At 34.9% G+C, this 17,815-nt stretch overlaps 1 protein-coding gene across 1 annotated transcript in view; it reads left to right on the top strand.

Annotated features, from left to right (window-relative positions):
• Window positions 1-9,060, top strand: part of LOC108909297 (paired box protein Pax-1) — a 55,360-nt gene extending 46,300 nt beyond the window's left edge. The window contains exon 2 of the mRNA XM_018713603.1: window positions 7,953-9,060. Coding sequence (XP_018569119.1) covers window positions 7,953-8,707 — 755 coding nt within the window. The 3' untranslated portion in view covers window positions 8,708-9,060. The remainder of the gene's footprint in view (window positions 1-7,952) is intronic.
• The last annotated feature ends 8,755 nt before the right edge of the window (window positions 9,061-17,815 follow it).

Raw genomic sequence — 17,815 nt, 5'->3', positions numbered from 1 at the left:
TGATTTCTTTTTGTGGCCTTACCTTAAAAACACTATTTTTGAACTGCCTATTCCTGATTTAAACCATCTGCAGGCTCGACTTATAGACAAGATTCGTGAAATTAACAATACCCCGAGCATCTTAGAAAATGTCTTTAATTCTTTGAGGAACAGGTGTGAAAAGTGCTTGGAACAAGGAGGGGGACACTTTCAGCAGCTGCTTTAATTTATTGTTATAACAAGGAGGGGGACACTTTCCGCAGCTCCTTTAATTGTTTGTTATTGTTATCACGATTATTCTTTAAAATAAAGTTATATAGTCATTAACGTTATTGAAACTGACAGCTGCTATACAGCTCGTTGAGAAATGAGGTTAAGTTGGTCGCTATAAGCTACTCCCTACGTCCAATGTGTCAGAGCCAACTTCGACCACGTTTTTATTTGAACGCTCGTTATAATGTCATCGAAATTTTTGAAATTGACGTCCGAAGTAAGTTTGCATAACTCATTAGAACGGCATGCTCCTGCAATGCCTAAGATCGTCACTACCTTCATTAGCAAATATGTGTTATAGGATGCCTGAACGAGAAAATCGTTGACTTGTTCTCTTGTAAAAACGTTTGACTTTTTAGGTGTATAGCCGTCATTTTTACGTTTCAAAAATGCTCTTGGCTTGGGGTACTTGGTAATTTGATATATCCACGTTCTCCCCTATGAAAATAATAGACTTAATCATTCACTCCACAAACTCGCCGGTAATTTTAAAGTTCTTGACTTCTCCAAGAAATATGCTAGCAGTGATATTTCAGAGACGCCAGTATTTTTGTTCTGGCACCATTCTTTGAAATTTCTATATGCTCGTCCGTAGCACACTTTCGACTTCTCGGGCGATAAAAATTCGAAGGTAGCATTTGCTGCACTTTCTATTTGAAAATCACTCATTTAGAAATAATAATTCAAAGCCAGCAAAATTGCAACTTTTATGTAGCTTTGTTTATAAACACCTTAAAAACGACAAAATCCAAAAAACCAAGGCGACTTTGCAAGATTTCGAATAATATCAAAATGAATTGATTAAGAAATGTCAAAAAATAAAACCTAATCTTCATTTCATGAACAATAAAGAACTGTGGGGGCAGATAAAATGTTATACACCACGCAGCAGTTAAGTGTAATTTACCAGTCTCAGACTCTATTACCAGCCCTCGCTCCGCTCGGGCGCAAAATCGTCCTCGTTTGGTAAATAATACTTATCTCCTTTATGGTGTAAATAACTATAAAATTAGTATATAAAAAGTGCAATTCTAGTCTCTCAACAATGCTAATTATAAAGGAAGGTTAAAATAACGAAATTAGTTATCGGGTGTTTACTTTGTTGATTAGAATTTCGGTGACGGGATGGAAATTTTAATTTAGGCGCGACACGCGAAACTCGTAAATCAAAACTGTCGCCTTCAAAGAACCCGCCCTCACCGTTGGAATTTTCTAGTTGCAAAGCCTAAAATTGTGGACGGCAAATTATCCATGGTTCCGGCGTTAAAGTGAACTCCCAGCGTATTCCCTTTGACTCTCATTGAATTATTACGCTGCAAGGCCGTAAGTTAATAAAGTCCGAGCGCCAGGAATTATTCTATTTTGAAAACGTCGCTGCAGATTGTTTCAAATCTCAGGGTGTAAATATTTCTGCAGTTACTACAATTGAATTTGATATTTCCTTCAAAATATGTTCACTTACCACTGACATCTTTTAGAATACAGACTGCTTTTTTTAATGGAACACCCTGTATATTATGCCAATTTTGATTGTACGGTAAATTCTAAACACTTTTTGTATAACTTCTATCTCTAAAACCAGCAGTTTTCGTAATAATGACGTTTGAAATGTGATAAATTGGAAAAAAAATAATGTTTAATCATAAAACATTATTTAAATAACAGTTGCTTTATAATAAATGTTCAATATTTTGTCCGTTTACTTCAATACATTTTTGTAGTCGAAGGATTGTTTCCCGTTGAACGTTTTCAATTAACTCTGCTGGAATAAGTCTTATTTCTTGGCGTATTTTCAGTTTCAGGTCATCAAAATTATTTGGTCTATTCACATAAACTTTAGGTTTCAAATAACCCCATAAGAAGAAATCTATAGGGGTTAAATCCGGTGATCATGGTGGCCACTCAATATGACCTTTGTGTCCAATCCACTTATTAGGGAAAGTTAAGTCAAGAAATTGTCGAACTGCAATTGCAAAATGAGGAGGTGCCTCATCGTGTTGGAACCATATGTCATTATGAAGAATGTCTGGTTCTTGTGGATTAGGAAACACAACAACTAAAGCGGGGATGAGTTTAAACTGAAGAAAGTCTAAGTAGCGTTCTCCATTTAAATTTTCGTTAAAAAAATAAGGTCCGAGAGCTCGGTTTTCGACACCTGCCCAAACATTTATTTTTTGACGATGATGTGTGTGACCTGGNGGGCATCGGCAGGGCAGCCCTCGTAGCGGGAGTTATGGGTTGATTTCCTTCATTTTTAAAAGTCGAGTAAAAAATTTTTTTTTCCGATTTTCTGTCTTTATTAAGCTTTCCGAATACGTGGTTAAAATTAATGACATTATGACTGAATCACCCTGTATACACTGCTTTTACTGCTTTGAAAAGTTCAGGTAATTATTTTGTAGAAAAACGCTCGGACAGTCAGTCGATTAGTATTTTTAGTTGCGGACATAAGAAAATTGTATACAGGGTGTCTCAAGAAGAACATACAGTCATCATTGATTTTTTTAATGGAACACCCTGTATATTATGCCAATTTTGAATTGTACGGTAAATTCTAAACACTTTTTGTATAACTTCTATCTGTAAAACCAGCAGTTTTCGTAATAATGACGTTTGAAATGTGATAAATTGGAAAAAAATTAATGTTTAATCATAAAACATTATTTAAATAACGGTTGCTTTATAATAAATGTTCAATATTTTGTCCGTTTACTTCAATACATTTTTGTAGTCGAAGGATTGTTTCCCGTTGAACGTTTTCAATTAACTCTGCTGGAATAAGTCTTATTTCTTGACGTATTTTCTGTTTCAGGCCATCAAAATTATTTGGTCTATTCACATAAACTTTAGGTTTCAAATAACCCCATAAGAAGAAATCTATAGGGGTTAAATCCGGTGATCATGGTGGCCACTCAATATGACCTTTGTGTCCAGTCCACTTATTAGGGAAAGTTAAGTCAAGAAATTGTCGAACTGCAATTGTAATATGAGGAGGTGCCCCATCGTGTTGGAACCATATGTCATTATGAGGAATATCTGGATCGGGTGGATTAGGAAACACAACAGCTAAAGCGGGGATGAGTTCAAACTAAAGAAAATCTAAGTAGCGTTCTCCACTTAAATTTTCGTCAAAAAAATAAGGTCCGAGAGCTCGGTTTTCGACACCTGCCCAAACATTTATTTTTTGACGATGCTGTGTGTGACCTGGAGTTTTGTCTGTTTATGTGTCCGTTTAAAACAAAAGTAGCCTCATCAGAAAAAATAATCTTTCGAGTGAAATCTAAGTTTTGATTATTCATCTCAATTATCTGCTCATAAAACTGCGTAGGTACTTCGGTCAAAATCGCCTTCTAATAGTTCATGTATCAATTGAACCTTATAAGGATGATATTTATTTGTTCGGAGTATTTGTGACACAGATCCCGATGACAAATTACAATTCCTGGGGATTGTCCTAACGGCTACATGGGGATTACTGACAGTTTCCAGTAACACGTCTAGTTTAGAATCTTCTGATATTTCTGCTGGTCTTCCTTTAGGTAAATATCTAACGTCGCCATGCTCAGCAAATTTCAATTCAATTTTGCTGACAGTAGATCTAGTAATTGGAGGTCGATCAGGATGAATTACATAAATAAATTACACACTTCCTGTTGAGTACGCTCTCTGTCTCCAAAACCAATCATCATAAGTACCTACTTCAATACGTTCTTTCTCAGATAAATGCATTTTTAAAATGAAACGTAAAACTGGCAAAATGTCATTAACAAACTAAACGCCAGTGATAGTTTGGTTTTTATTGTCATAAAATACCACATCAAAATGGTCTAGGGGTCAAGGAATGAAAAACGATCAATACGAAGCAAATTGTTTTGTTTAAGATAAAATTTGGCATATCAGATTGTTTTTGTTGGCTTTAAAAAAAATTTTCAAGGTTGTTCAATTTAAACATTTTATTTAATTACATTAAAGAATTTAATGCAAAAATAATTTGTGCCATCTCTGGATTTTGCTAATCTATGAATTGTAGGCCTAATATTGTGTCGCTCTCTGCTCTTGTATGATGAAAATTAAAATTTTTTTGTCGAATAAATCTATTCTGAATATTTTTTACATAAATGGGACATTCAAATATGTAAACTGACGGCATTGTAAGAATATTTAGTAGTTTGAAGTGCTCCCGACAATCATCTCTGTATTTTATTTCAGCCATAATTCTAATACATTTACCTACGTTGTAAACCAAAAATTTTATCACTGTGAGACGAATGACCCCACTTTTAAATTGCATGTTATGGTGGCATGAAAAATACCATAATATGCAGATATGAGTACAGGCTTAGATACTACACGATCCAAATTACGCAGTAGGAAAATATTCTTAGATAAATGTGCGGATACATCATTGACATGTTTTTCCCAACTCAATTTAGTGTCAAGGTGAATTCCAAGAAATTTAATTCTATTTGAGTTATCACAAGTATTGATATGGCGAAGTGTAAAAAGCAAAGATTGAGTTTTGTCAACATTTAAGTTCAATCTATTAACAATAAACCAGTCCTTTATCAGCGGCAGCGTATCCACTGAATCTTCTGTGAGTTTAGTTAAGTTATTATTTGTCTTTAAAGCGGTAGTGTCATCGGCAAATAAAATAAAATCAGTAGTTATATCACAATTTGGAAAATCATTGATATAGATAAGANTATTTATTTGTTCGGAGTATTTGTGACACAGATCCCGATGACAAATTACAATTCCTGGAGATTGTCCTAACGGCTACATGGGGATTACTGACAGTTTCCAGTAACACGTCTAGTTTAGAATCTTCTGATATTTCTGCTGGTCTTCCTTTAGGTAAATCTCTAACTTGTCCGTGCTCGGCAAATTTCAATTCAATTTTGCTGACAGTAGATCAATACGAAGCAAATTGTTTTGTTTAAGATAAAATTTGGCATATCAGATTTTTTTTGTTGGCTTTTAAAAAAATGTTCAAGGCTGTTCAATATAAACATTTTATTTGATTACATTAAAGAATTTAATGCAAAAATAATTTGTGCCATCTCTGGATTTCGCTAATCTATGAAATGTAGGCCTAAAATTGTGTCGCTCTCTTGTATGATGAAAATGAAAATTTTCAAAGACATTCAAATATGTAAACTGACGGCATTGTAAGAATATTTAGCAGTTTGAAGTGCTCCCGACAATCATCTCTGTATTTTATTCCAGCCATAATTCTAATACATTTACGTTGTAAACCAAAAATTTTATATCACTGTGAGACGAATGACCCCAGTTCTAAATTGCATGTCATGGTGGCATGAAAAATGCCATAATATGCAGATATGAGTACAGGCTTAGATACTGCACGATCCAAATTACGCAGTAGGAAAATATTCTTAGATAATCGCGAGGATAAATCATTGACATATTTTTCCCAACTCAATTTAGTGTCAAGGTGAACTCCAAGAAATTTAATGCTATTTGAGTTATCACAAGTACCTATTGATATGGCGAAGTGTAAAAAGCAAAGATTGAGTTTTGTCAACATTTAAGTTCAATCTATTAGCATTAAACCAGTCCTTTATCAACGGCAGCGTATCCACTGAATCTTCTGTGAGTTTAGTTAAGTTATTATTTGTCTTTAAAGCGGTAGTGTCATCGGCAAATAAAATAAAATCAGTAGTTATATCACAATTTGGAAAATCATTGATATAGATAAGAAATAGAACATTAAGGCGATGTTTCGCATTGTATTAGCTATGTCTTGTCCAAATTTTGTTCGTGCAACTCTCTTGGTTTCGACAATGCAATACTGTTTCCAATCACGAAAATTGAATAATTTCAAACATTTCGAATTTTTACCACCAAGAACGGCGGTGACAGCATTTTTAACATTAAGGCGATGTTTCGCATTGTAACGAGCGTTCAAATAAAAACATGGTCGAAGTTGGCTCTGACACATTGGACGTAGGGAGTAGCTTATAGCGACCAACTTAATCTCATTTCTCAACGAGCTGTATAGCAGCTATCAGTTTCAATAACGTTAATGACTATATAACTTTATTTTAAAGGATAATCGTGATAACAATAACAAACAATTAAAGAAGCTGCGGAAAGTGTCCCCCTCCTTGTTATAACAATAAATTAAAGCGGCTGCTGAAAGTGTCCCCCTCCTTGTTCCAAGCACTTTTCACACCTGTTCCTCAAAGAATTAAAGACATTTTCTAAGATGCTCGGGGTATTGTTAATTTCATAAGTCGAGCCTTCAGATGGTTTAAATCAGGAATAGGCAGTTCAAAAATAGTGTTTTTAAGGTAAGGCCACAAAAAGAAATCACACGGCGTAATATCACATGACCTCGGTGGAAATTCATGTTCAGCATTGAGACTTATTAGTCGATTTTGGAAAACTTCCCTCAACATATTCATCGTCTCGCCTGCCGTATGTGCCCTTGCGCCATCTTGTTGAAAGTAAAAGTTTGTAATTTCGTTTTCTTCCAGCTGGTTAACAAAAGGAGCGATAATTTCTTCTCTATACCTTTGCGCAGTAAGAGTACCATTAAAAAAAATAGGTCCATAAATCCTCCTTCGATTGAGAGCACACCAAACTCCAATTTTTTGAGCATGTAGAGGGCCCTCGACAAAAAAGTTATCTGGTTTTTCAGAAGAACACATTCTCATATTCTGTGAGTTTACGTAACCATTTAAATGAAACCAGGCTTCATCAGAAAAAAAGGTGATATTATGAAGTTCATCGTAGTTGTTTAAAAACCATTCACAAAATACAGCCCGTCGCGGAAAATCAACTTCATGAAGTTCTTGCTGACAAGTTAAACGATAGGAGAACAAACGCAAATCTTTTTTTAACACTGTGTGGCAGGTACGACTGATACTCCCACAATTTGTGATAAAACACGTACAGAATAAGTTCTTGGCGTATTTTCCATTATTTGTTGGACATTTTCTTTTAATTCTTCAGTCCGCTTTTTAGGTCGGCCGCTTCCTTCTTTTCTTGTTACACTGCCCGTTTCACAAAAAACATTAACACAACGCTGAACTGCACTTTGAAAAATTTTGTACTGAACAACTCCGGGAAATTGATTTTGAAATTTTATGAAACATACCTCAATAGAATACTTCTATAGTCCATCAATCTTGCGTCCATTTCTAAAGTAGGACTCTATGATAAACACTTTTTGTTCTTCAGGAAAACACCATTTTAAACGCTTTTTAAAATGAAAATATTCAAATTGATAGCGGCGATATGGCGCTTTGACAGATGACGTTTAAGTTCATTTGCTATACGCTACGCCCTACGTCCAAATTTTCAGAACCAACTTGACCACGTTTTTATTTGAACGCTCGTTATTAGCTATGTCCTGTCCAAATTTTGTTCGTGCAACTCTCTTGATTTCGACAGTGCAATACTGTTTTCAATCACGAAAATTGAATCATTTCAAATATTTCGAATTTTCACAATCAAGAACGGCGGTGACAGCACCTGTCCTAAGTTAGTTAGTTTAGTCGCTAGAGGGCATTAAAGCTGACGAGTGATCTAAAAAAACTGATTAACCCAAAACTTCATTTTTGTAATTACATTTGTCAAATTATTAAAATTCAAAGTTTATCTACTGATCAAATTCGTTTACTGACAAGGAAAAATGATGTGCCAAGAACTAACCCGTGTTTCGTTTGTTCCAGAGAACCAGGTCCAACAATACGGCGAGGTCAACCAACTGGGCGGCGTCTTCGTCAACGGCCGACCTCTCCCGAACGCAGTACGCCTGCGCATCGTCGAACTGTCCCAAGTGGGCATCCGCCCCTGCGACATCTCCAGACAGCTGCGGGTATCCCACGGATGCGTTTCCAAGATCCTAGCCCGCTACCACGAGACGGGCTCCATCCTCCCCGGCGCCATAGGCGGTTCCAAGCCCCGCGTCACCACCCCCAAAGTCGTCGCCTACATCAAGGAGCTCAAACAGAAGGACCCCGGCATCTTCGCCTGGGAGATCCGCGACAGACTCCTGTCCGACGGTGTTTGTGACAAGTACAACGTGCCCTCGGTCAGTTCCATAAGCAGGATCCTCCGCAACAAGATCGGGACTCTAGTGCACTCCCAGCCCCACGCCCATTCCCTCTACAACGCCATCTACCCCACCTACCCCTATCCGCAGCAGAAGATGTCGCCGTCGTCGCCACCCCAACGGCACGGGCCGCACTGCTGGCCGAGCTCGCACTCGGTGACGGACATTCTGGCGGGGGTGCACGCCGCCGCTTTCAGGGGATCGCACCCCAGCCCGCCCACGAGCTTACCGGCGGGGCCGTCGCCGCCGGTGGTGGACCACTCGTCCCAGAACTATAATTACTACATGTACTTGCAGTCGGGGAACACGGCGGCCATGCACATGGTGAACGGCGGAATGAGTCCGCACCCCCTCGCGGGTGGACATATTTAGGGTAGGGTTAAGCGGGGAACCGTGGGAACAGCGCGTAGTTTTTATTTATTCGTACGACGAGCTCGGTTCGGCAACGATAAGTGAGGCCAAAGGGGAAATGAATATATTCGGACCCAATTTTTCTGAAGCCCAGTTTCGGATAGCTACAAATGCTTTTCTAATAACAATTTGAGATATTTACCTCCATAAAAGATTATAAGCCACGTGACTGTCGAACATAACCAACATTGCATGATTGGCACTGTCAACTAAAAATCCCTTAACCTCAATGTAGTGGTTCAAGGGGTTTGTGATGTCGGGGGGTGGTGGAATTGTTTTTCCACCGCGGCACTTAGGCCTTATCAGGCCCCTTGTACACCCTTCTTCATTACTCGAGTACTTTTCTTCAAACCATCCTATTTACTACACGGGTGGCTTGGTGGCAAAGTCTCGTACAGTTTATGTATGATAGCATGGTCTTGAGTTACAGAGATTTTCTTTGCTCTGTTCTCTGTTCTCATTATCATTTATCGGGGACCACACGCATGCGGCAAATGTTGGGCGACCCAGATCTCTGGTAGGCTGCCACAGCCACGTCCCCGAGCCTGCCTTAGGTCACCCATCCAAATTCCAGCCTGCGTCCGTGATGCTTGCCTCGGCAGATCGAAATCCGCCGGCCAAAACACCCGGCTAGGTGGTCCCAGCTGGCCAGGGGTGAAAGAAGATAAAATAAAAGGGGGTCAAGATAACTCAAAAGGGGTAAGTGCTAGAAAAAAATTCCTATAAAAGTCGTAGAGCATAAAATTCTACATAAAAATGGTCTAGTGACTTTTCTTTTTCAATTAAAATTAACAGAGTTAGGTTGGCTAGAAGTTATGGGATGATTTCAGGAATTTAAAAAAAATCATAAGCAGAAAAATGAACTAATGAAATCTACTCTAAAAAATGTAAACTTTCTTTTCGAAGAAATATATATATTTTCTAATTTTTAAATAAAAAGTTGTAACAATTTCAATTTTTTAATAGTTAATTTTTATGATTAAACATTAAAAAAATTATTTTCTATGCCATTCGATTGATTATTTAAAATAATGAAAAGTTCTATAGTGGTTTGGCCTTCAAGTGAGGAGACAAACTCTAAGTAGCATGGAAAACTTTATTCTACTAATTTCGTTGGTAACACGAGACACAACCGAGCAGGAACTAGGCTTCAAGAGTTCTCATTCGTGCCTCGAAATGTTTTCGGTTTTATCCTTGTCTCCAGGTACCTACTTTTATTATCCTCTCCTAATTAACATTTATCCGGGTCATTACCTACTCGGTTTGTGCTTATGTACCCTAATAAACAACAACTAATTTATGTTTACAGCCTACTTATTCTAATCTCATTTGCTAAATACATTTATTTGGGATAATCTCGGATAATTCAAAGTATAATTTATATGGCTCGTAAATTCCCAGAAAGCAAAATATATTTATTGGGGCAGGTACTAAATGTAATTGTAGCGTACCGCCACAGTTCGAAATTTTGTTTTACGTCAAAAATAAAAAATCTCGTTCGCTTTGTGAAATTGTCGTTTTTTATTAAAAATTAAAAAATATATCTATTTCTTTGAAAAAACAGTTTACAATTTTTAGAGTACATCAAAAAAAATTATAAAATTAATTAATTTTTCTGTTTCCTATCAACTGCAGTTGTTAATAAACAAATTGAAATGTGAGCCTATTATAGCAGTAAAACAAAAAAGGACAGTTCGAAAATGATTTAAAAATACACTTGTGCACCGCACTGGTCCATTGTAAAATCACAATGCACACATGTCTATTCTCATTTGTTTTTGGATAAATTGTGAATCACCCTGTATAATCTGATACGTAAAATCATGCTTTGTCAATGAAAAACGAGTAATCTAGCACAGCAGTTACATTGTAGATTCCAGTCCTAAAAAGGGCTAAAAAGGAAAATTTTGGGATATGAGATATGAAACTCGATTTCAAATGAAAATGTCTGTAAAAAGTCACTGGCCGCCACTGGTCTAGGCGCAAATAAATATAAGAGGAATTACTTAAATAGTAATGATGTTCCTTGAAACTGGGGTACTACATTTTTATTAAAATTACACCTACTTATCGTTGCTAGTTAAAAAAAATAGCAAATACGAACCTGTGTGGTCGTAACGATTTGTAAATTTTTATGTACGTGGCTTCGGTAGCTTTAAATTATTTAGTGTTTTAAATTTTTATGTATACAGGGTGTCCTTATTCCAGTGAATGCACCGTAGTGGAAAGATTTCTTAAGATTCAGTTTTAAATCATCAACTTTTACTCAAAATTAACCCGCGAATAATTTTTCTAACAAAAATTTGTACACTTAAATGAGGACAGTCTGTATAACTTGACGAAACGTGGTGCTTTTTAATGTAGATTTTATTTATTTGCAAATATTTGTTACTGAGATAAGAAAATATAATTACTTATATCAAAGTACTTAAACTATTTAATTGCATTGTAAAAATATTGTAGGTAATGCGTTCTCTCGATTCGTTTTTAAAACTTTGTATATCGTAGAAGTCGTAGGTGTTAGCTGATATGTACATTTCACAACTCTGTGTAGGTATGTATAAATGAATTGCCAATAGATTTTGTATTTCAGGAGGAATAAAAATATTTTCATTATTACCACCTGGTTTTTTATTTTATCTTTCACCAACCGCCCACTCTTAATATCCTTTGCACAATATGCCAAACATATTTCTAAAAGAGGATTACACTGAGAGAAAAATTTAATTGTGGTAATTAACAGTAGCAATTTGGGAAAATACATGACGATAAAGTAAACGAACAGAATAGAGTATAACAAAATATAACAAGGTACCTAAAACTGATAAAACAATTTTTTTGTAATACCTCAGCACAGAAAAATATGTAAACCAGCAAATACAATTTTTTTCCGTATTCTGAATAGCTAACTTACATCCTGGACGAAACTTGTATAACTGGTACAGTGAAGACATGTTTCTAACTTGCTTAGATTTTCTAAAACCGTCTTCAAAAGACTGCTATAAATTAACTGAAAATTGTGCATATAAACATAAACATAAACAGTACATTGTAAAAAAAATTTCACTCAAATTTCACTCAATTTCACTCAGTAATATATCAATTTCTGTCCACACCCGATGAGTACAACTGAGTGAAACTATTGCATCAGAAATGAGTGAGTGTTACTTAGGTCCGAGTTACTGCTAACTATCAATTCAGTGACTTGACTCTATTCTGAGTATATAAAATCAATTTAGAGTTGACTTTTTCTCTAATATGATTTCAAAATAACTATTATTGCATAAATTTTACTCAGACTTCGTTTTTAATTAACTAAATATTGAGTGCAAAAATAAATCACTCGTAAATGATTAATAATTACAGTGTTGAAATTAATTCACTTCGCGGGGCCTCCTCTTGTCCTGGCTGAGTCCCACCAGCTGAGACCGGCTGCCGCCGGCTAAGGCCTGACGACCATGCTTTTCTGGAGCATTTAACGGGCCCCTATCAACTGTGGTCGAGATTACAGAAGCAATATGTAAGTGGTGCCATCTTCCCGGCGCCATTCAAATTACTCGAAATTAATATACACTTAAACTCACTCAGTAATTAGGACATTTACTCTGATTTATGTACAAGTGCACCAAATACGAGTTTACAGTACCTATATTTGACTGAAAGTACTCAGTTTTAGTTCAAATATCACAAATGAGTGAAATTATCAAAATCCTCAAAATTGAGTGAAATTGTAATCAATAATTTTACTCCGTATCTTTATTGATTTCACTCACGCCGATTTTTTTACGGTGTATCAAAAAAAAAGAATTGAAAACAAAAATAAAAAGTTGTTACAATTTTTGACAATGTCAGCATCCGATTGGTAGAGTTTTAACCAAATACAAAGTTTCAGGAAACAAAAATCAAGAAAACTCAAAGAAAATTTGTAACTTTTTATTTTAGCATAGCATAAACTAGCTGCAAGATATATCTCTACACTCAAAAAAAAAATATTTCTTAAATCATGATATATTCGCTTTTCACTACAGGTATCTCGGAAACGGTAAGAGCTACGAAGTAGCTTAAATGGGGGCAAAGTTGCGTAATCAGGGGACCAACTAATATGCCTCTAAAAAATCAAGGCAAGATCCCTGTAGCGAGAAGCGAATTTGTAACAGCCTGTATACAAGGTGTCTTTGGTTTTCATCGGAAAAATTTAAGAAGCAATAGAACTCGAAAAAATAAAAGGAAATATTCATATAAACTTGTATGTTTTAAAGCTTCGTTTTCGAGATAAAAGGTGCTAAACAAGAAAAAAAATCAATATCTCAAAAGCTATTTTTTCGATTTTGATAAAACTTGGCACGATTTTAGCAATAACTAAGGGTTTTGATTTGATGTAATTAGATGTAATTTAATAATGCCAGGAGCGACAATATTGCAGTCTAACTAGATATTTTGAAGAAAAACTTTACTACTTTTTTTATTAGTTCGATATCATTGTTTAGATTGAGTATCACATCAAGAGAAAATTTATAAAAGTGGAGAAATTTTATTAAATTCAAGATTAATATAATAATCATTAATATATTCTTGATATAAGAGATCTTTTTTGCGTGTATTTCTGTAACAACAGAGGTACACAATTTTTCTCACAGATAACTTGTGTGTTTGTGACTTGAAATAAATTACGGTTTAATTTGATACTCGCAGAAGAGTTGGGGACGCAAAGTCATTAGTCTTAGATTTGTCGCGCAGTTTCCTGTCTATGCACTCCATTTCAGCGAAACGCATTTGTTGGCGTTTCGTGTTAATGTTTTTTACACCGCGGTTTCTGACGGAACATGTGTAGTGTACGCTTTAACGTTTTACATTAATTATACCGCCTCTTAAGCAGGTATTTACTGCTAAAGTAAGCTACTGTAACATTAGAACCAATACATAACCATCAAGCAGTATACGAAAGGAAATATTTTAAAAACACAATATTTAATTGCAAAATATATTTCTATTAGTGAATAGGTAGAAGAAAGTTGCGTGTATCTAGATAGTTGCTTATGTAATTTTAGATATCTTTATATTTCTAGAACCCACGCGAAAAAGATTATTCTACTTTTAAAATTTTAATTCTTTGCAAACACAAAAAAATTGAGTGAAATTTTACTCAAATTGTACTCAGTAATGTATCAATTTCTATCTATGCCCGGTCTATTGGCAAGAGTAGGTACTACTAAAATATTATGAGTTAAACTTTTGCGGCAGAAGAGAGTAATTTTACTCAAATCTGAGTTTCTGCTAATTGTCCAATGAGTAACATTTTACTTTATTCTGACCTGTAAAAACAATTAAGAGTTGACTTTTCTCTAATACGATTTAAATTAAATTTATGTAATGTTGGGCAATTTTTTGCGCAGATTACATAATATAATAAAAAATAGAAAGATATAATTGATGACATCATTAGTCGTTTATGTCAAATCCCAAAGATAATACTATCGATTGAAAATGGAGCTTACCTCAACCCATTTAATATCACGTGTCCCAAATACTTTACTTTTTTGTATTCTCTCAGTAGACCTATACTATCGAGTTTGAGACACCCTGAACAAACTGTTAAAGAGAATATATAATATTTACATATTGTAATCAGAAAAAGTAGAGGATTTAAAAAAAAAACGACAAATATATACAGAAATAAATTTCGTTTTATCTCAGAAACGCAAAAACTAGTATTAGAAGAAAAATTACAAACGTTTTGGTCTTTACAATTTTTTTCTATATAGAAAGGTAAAAAAGAGAATTGACGTAGAATGTTATAGTCCACAGTACAGGCCCCCTCTGGAAAGTTGATTACCACGTACTTTATAACTCCTGAGGCGCTTCGTTTTGACGAGTCTACCACATTTTTCCTCTGTGACTTTTTTCGATTCCTCCGCTTTTCCACTCGGAAAAGTCCAAAAACAAGGCAATTTCCTGGGGTCTTGAAAACTCAAGACCACATCTTTTATTTTTAGTTTAAGTAACTGGAAATTTTGTTGCAAATGCCGATTTAAATTTGTCCGACAGAAATTCCTCCGACATTGACGTGTCTACCGGTCGAAACATGCCAAAATAACAGGGTATTGAAAATCAATTACATAGGTAATTTTTAATAAAATTAATTGTAAATAATTAATTCAGTCAAAAAGTATTGTTGTCCGACAAATTTCAAGCCGCGTTTTTTCAGTCCGACAGCTGGAAATCGGAATTTTCACGGGGTATGAAAAATCGATTACCACATATCTAATTTTAATTTTTTCCACTTTTAAATTTACTGTACAAAATAGTGATATAAGTGTCCGACGATTTAATGTCCGCAAATTATTAAAAAATCAATAAATCAATAAACGTGATGAAACTTTTTTTTTCACTCCAAAACTTTCATATTTATAAATGGTTATTAATTATTATTATGTAAATTATTATTTGTTTCAAATAAATAATTATAATATTGCTTATTTTATGCTTAAAAATTTAAAAGTTATAAACAAATGAAGTTATTTTTGAGGCGATTAATACTATCTTAGTGCATAATGCATTATTTCTAAATAAATTAATATTATACTTGATATAAAAATCCTTTTTTCTCTTTCAAGTTTTTATTCGCGTTTGTTATTTTCTTTACAAAAATTTTCCTATTTTTCTAAAAGAAAATCCCAAAACTTTAGTGCATAATATTTTTACACCATACATACTTTTTTGAAATCGTTTAATTTTTTTCTCGATATTTATTTGGCTAAATTGAGCATATAGAGATTTGTAATTACAAGAATAAAACGAAAAATATATGCAGGGTGTTTCAGAAAGACCTCCCGTAAATAAAGAGGGTGATAGTATGATAAAAAATGAAAATTTTTTGTCTCATGAACTCTATGTCCATCTCCTCTTGTTTTCGAGATACAGAGAGACAAAACAAAATTTTTTAAATAACATTTTTATGAAAATTTCCAAATAGTGCAAAATATTTTTATGAAATTTGGTCGCCTAAGGTTTTTAAGGGTGCCAAAGACGCTAGTTTAATTATTTTTTGTATATTTCATAGAAAGCGCTAGTTATGCTACATTCTTAATACAATTTAAGTTATATCTTTTTAAGGTTAAGTTTTTTACCAGTCGGGCTCTAATTTCTATTGTACAATTTTATTTTCTAAAAATAATGTACTCTTGTTAGAACTTCCTAATGTGGACGATTTTCGAGAAAAAAGCTTTTAATTAAACTCTTACAATATTACACTATAAAATAAGTGACTTTTCTCAAAGTAAGCTTGAGCTTTGAGAAGAGAAGATAGACATATAGTTCATATGACAAAAAATTCTTATTTTTTGTCGTCCTCACCCCCCTGTATTTACGGGAGGTCTTTCTGAAACACCCTGTTTTGTATATTTATATGGAATTTTGCTTAATACATCAAAATACCTTATTAGAAATTATAAATACATGTGCACACTTTTTACGAATTTTTTTTCACCTTTTTTTGTCGGACTGACGATTTGCGGATATATTTTTGTCGGACATTACAATTTTTGCTTATAAAAAACACTTTTCTGTCGTGTGTTATTTTTGTCCGACATGTGGTAATTGATTTTTCATACCCCGTAAAAATTCAGATTTCCAGCTGTCGGACTGAAAAAACGCGGCTTAAAATTTGTCGGACAACAATACTTTTTGACTGAATTAATTATTTACAATTAATTTTACTAAAAATTACCTATGTGGTAATTGATTTTCAATACCCTGTTATTTTGGCATGTTTCGACCGGTAGACACGTCAATGTCGGAGGAATTTCTGTCGGACAAATTTAAATCGGCATTCGCAACAAAAATTTCAGTTATTTAAGCTAAAAATAAAAGATGTGGTTTGATCTCATTCAGCCGTTGTCAGTGTCCTTGGATGAAGAAGCGCTGATCAGGGCCGTAATAAATATTTTTTATTTGTGCAGAAAAGCGCATTAAAACATAAATTATTAATTTGAAGAATTGATTATACACCATAAAAAAATCGGTGTGAGTGAAAGGAATAAAGGTATTAGTGAAGCTACTGAGTACATTTTCACTCAATATTGAGCATTTTGATAATTTTACTCATTTGTGATAATATTTGAACTAAGACTGAGTATACTTTCACTCAAATATACAGTGTGTTCACGGATTGAGTGCACGTGAGGTGTAACTGACAACATTTTTCGAGTTGAAATTTGAGCTTCTCGGCATCATCACTGCTTGGCCTTAAACTAAGAAGTTGAAAAAGATTAGTTCAATTAATTAGTATACAGGGTGTTTTTACGATGAATTTTCAAAAATTGTCAAGAGTAAAGTGACTTTACTTTTAAAAATATCAAAAATATTTACTTAGATAAGTTGTTGGGAATTAAAAGTTATGACAGTTTGTCAATTTTCAATTTCAATATTGAGTGAAAATGTACTCAATAATTTCACTCCATGCATTCACCCCGAACCTTTATTTCATTCACTCACACCGATTTTTTTACAGTGTACTCAAAATAGAGTCGAAAGTCACTCACTTGATCTTGATAGTTAGCATAAATTCGGATTTGAGTAAAATTCACTCACTTGCGCTAGTTTCACCCACAAAATTTTAGTTGTACTCATACTAGTAGAGTGAAAATTTCACTCAATCGAGTGTTGACATAAATTGAGTGAATTTTTTTACTGTGTATCTTACTGGAATTTATTACTCCACTCGCAAACGACGGCCGAAGGTCCGACCGTCACTTGTACCCGCATTTCTAGTAACTTCACTCCTTTGCGTGCTCTTCTTATTAGTCGCGCGTTCAGCCTGTGTGACGACCTGCGGCTTTGAAGTGGCCTGGTGGTAGCGGCACGTGGGGGCATCCAGGCGAAGCTTCTCAACCAAGCTTGGCGCGTCATGGAACGCTTGGCCTGATCGGGCCGACGGGGATCATGCCTCAAAGAGTGGATGATGAGGAGCTGTCAGCCCGTCTCGTTAGGACTAATCGGGGACGGCCGATTTGAGGGATTTATTGGGCACGGTGGGACGTCGACGGGGAGGTCGAACGCGGCTGTTTGATT

The sequence above is a fragment of the Anoplophora glabripennis genome, unplaced genomic scaffold (genome assembly GCF_000390285.2).
Source record: "Anoplophora glabripennis isolate ALB-LARVAE unplaced genomic scaffold, Agla_2.0 scaffold445, whole genome shotgun sequence".
Classification (NCBI taxonomy): Eukaryota; Metazoa; Arthropoda; class Insecta; order Coleoptera; family Cerambycidae; genus Anoplophora; species Anoplophora glabripennis.
The sequence above is the reverse complement of the archived record's forward strand: the minus strand, read 5'-3'. Positions and strand labels throughout refer to the sequence as shown.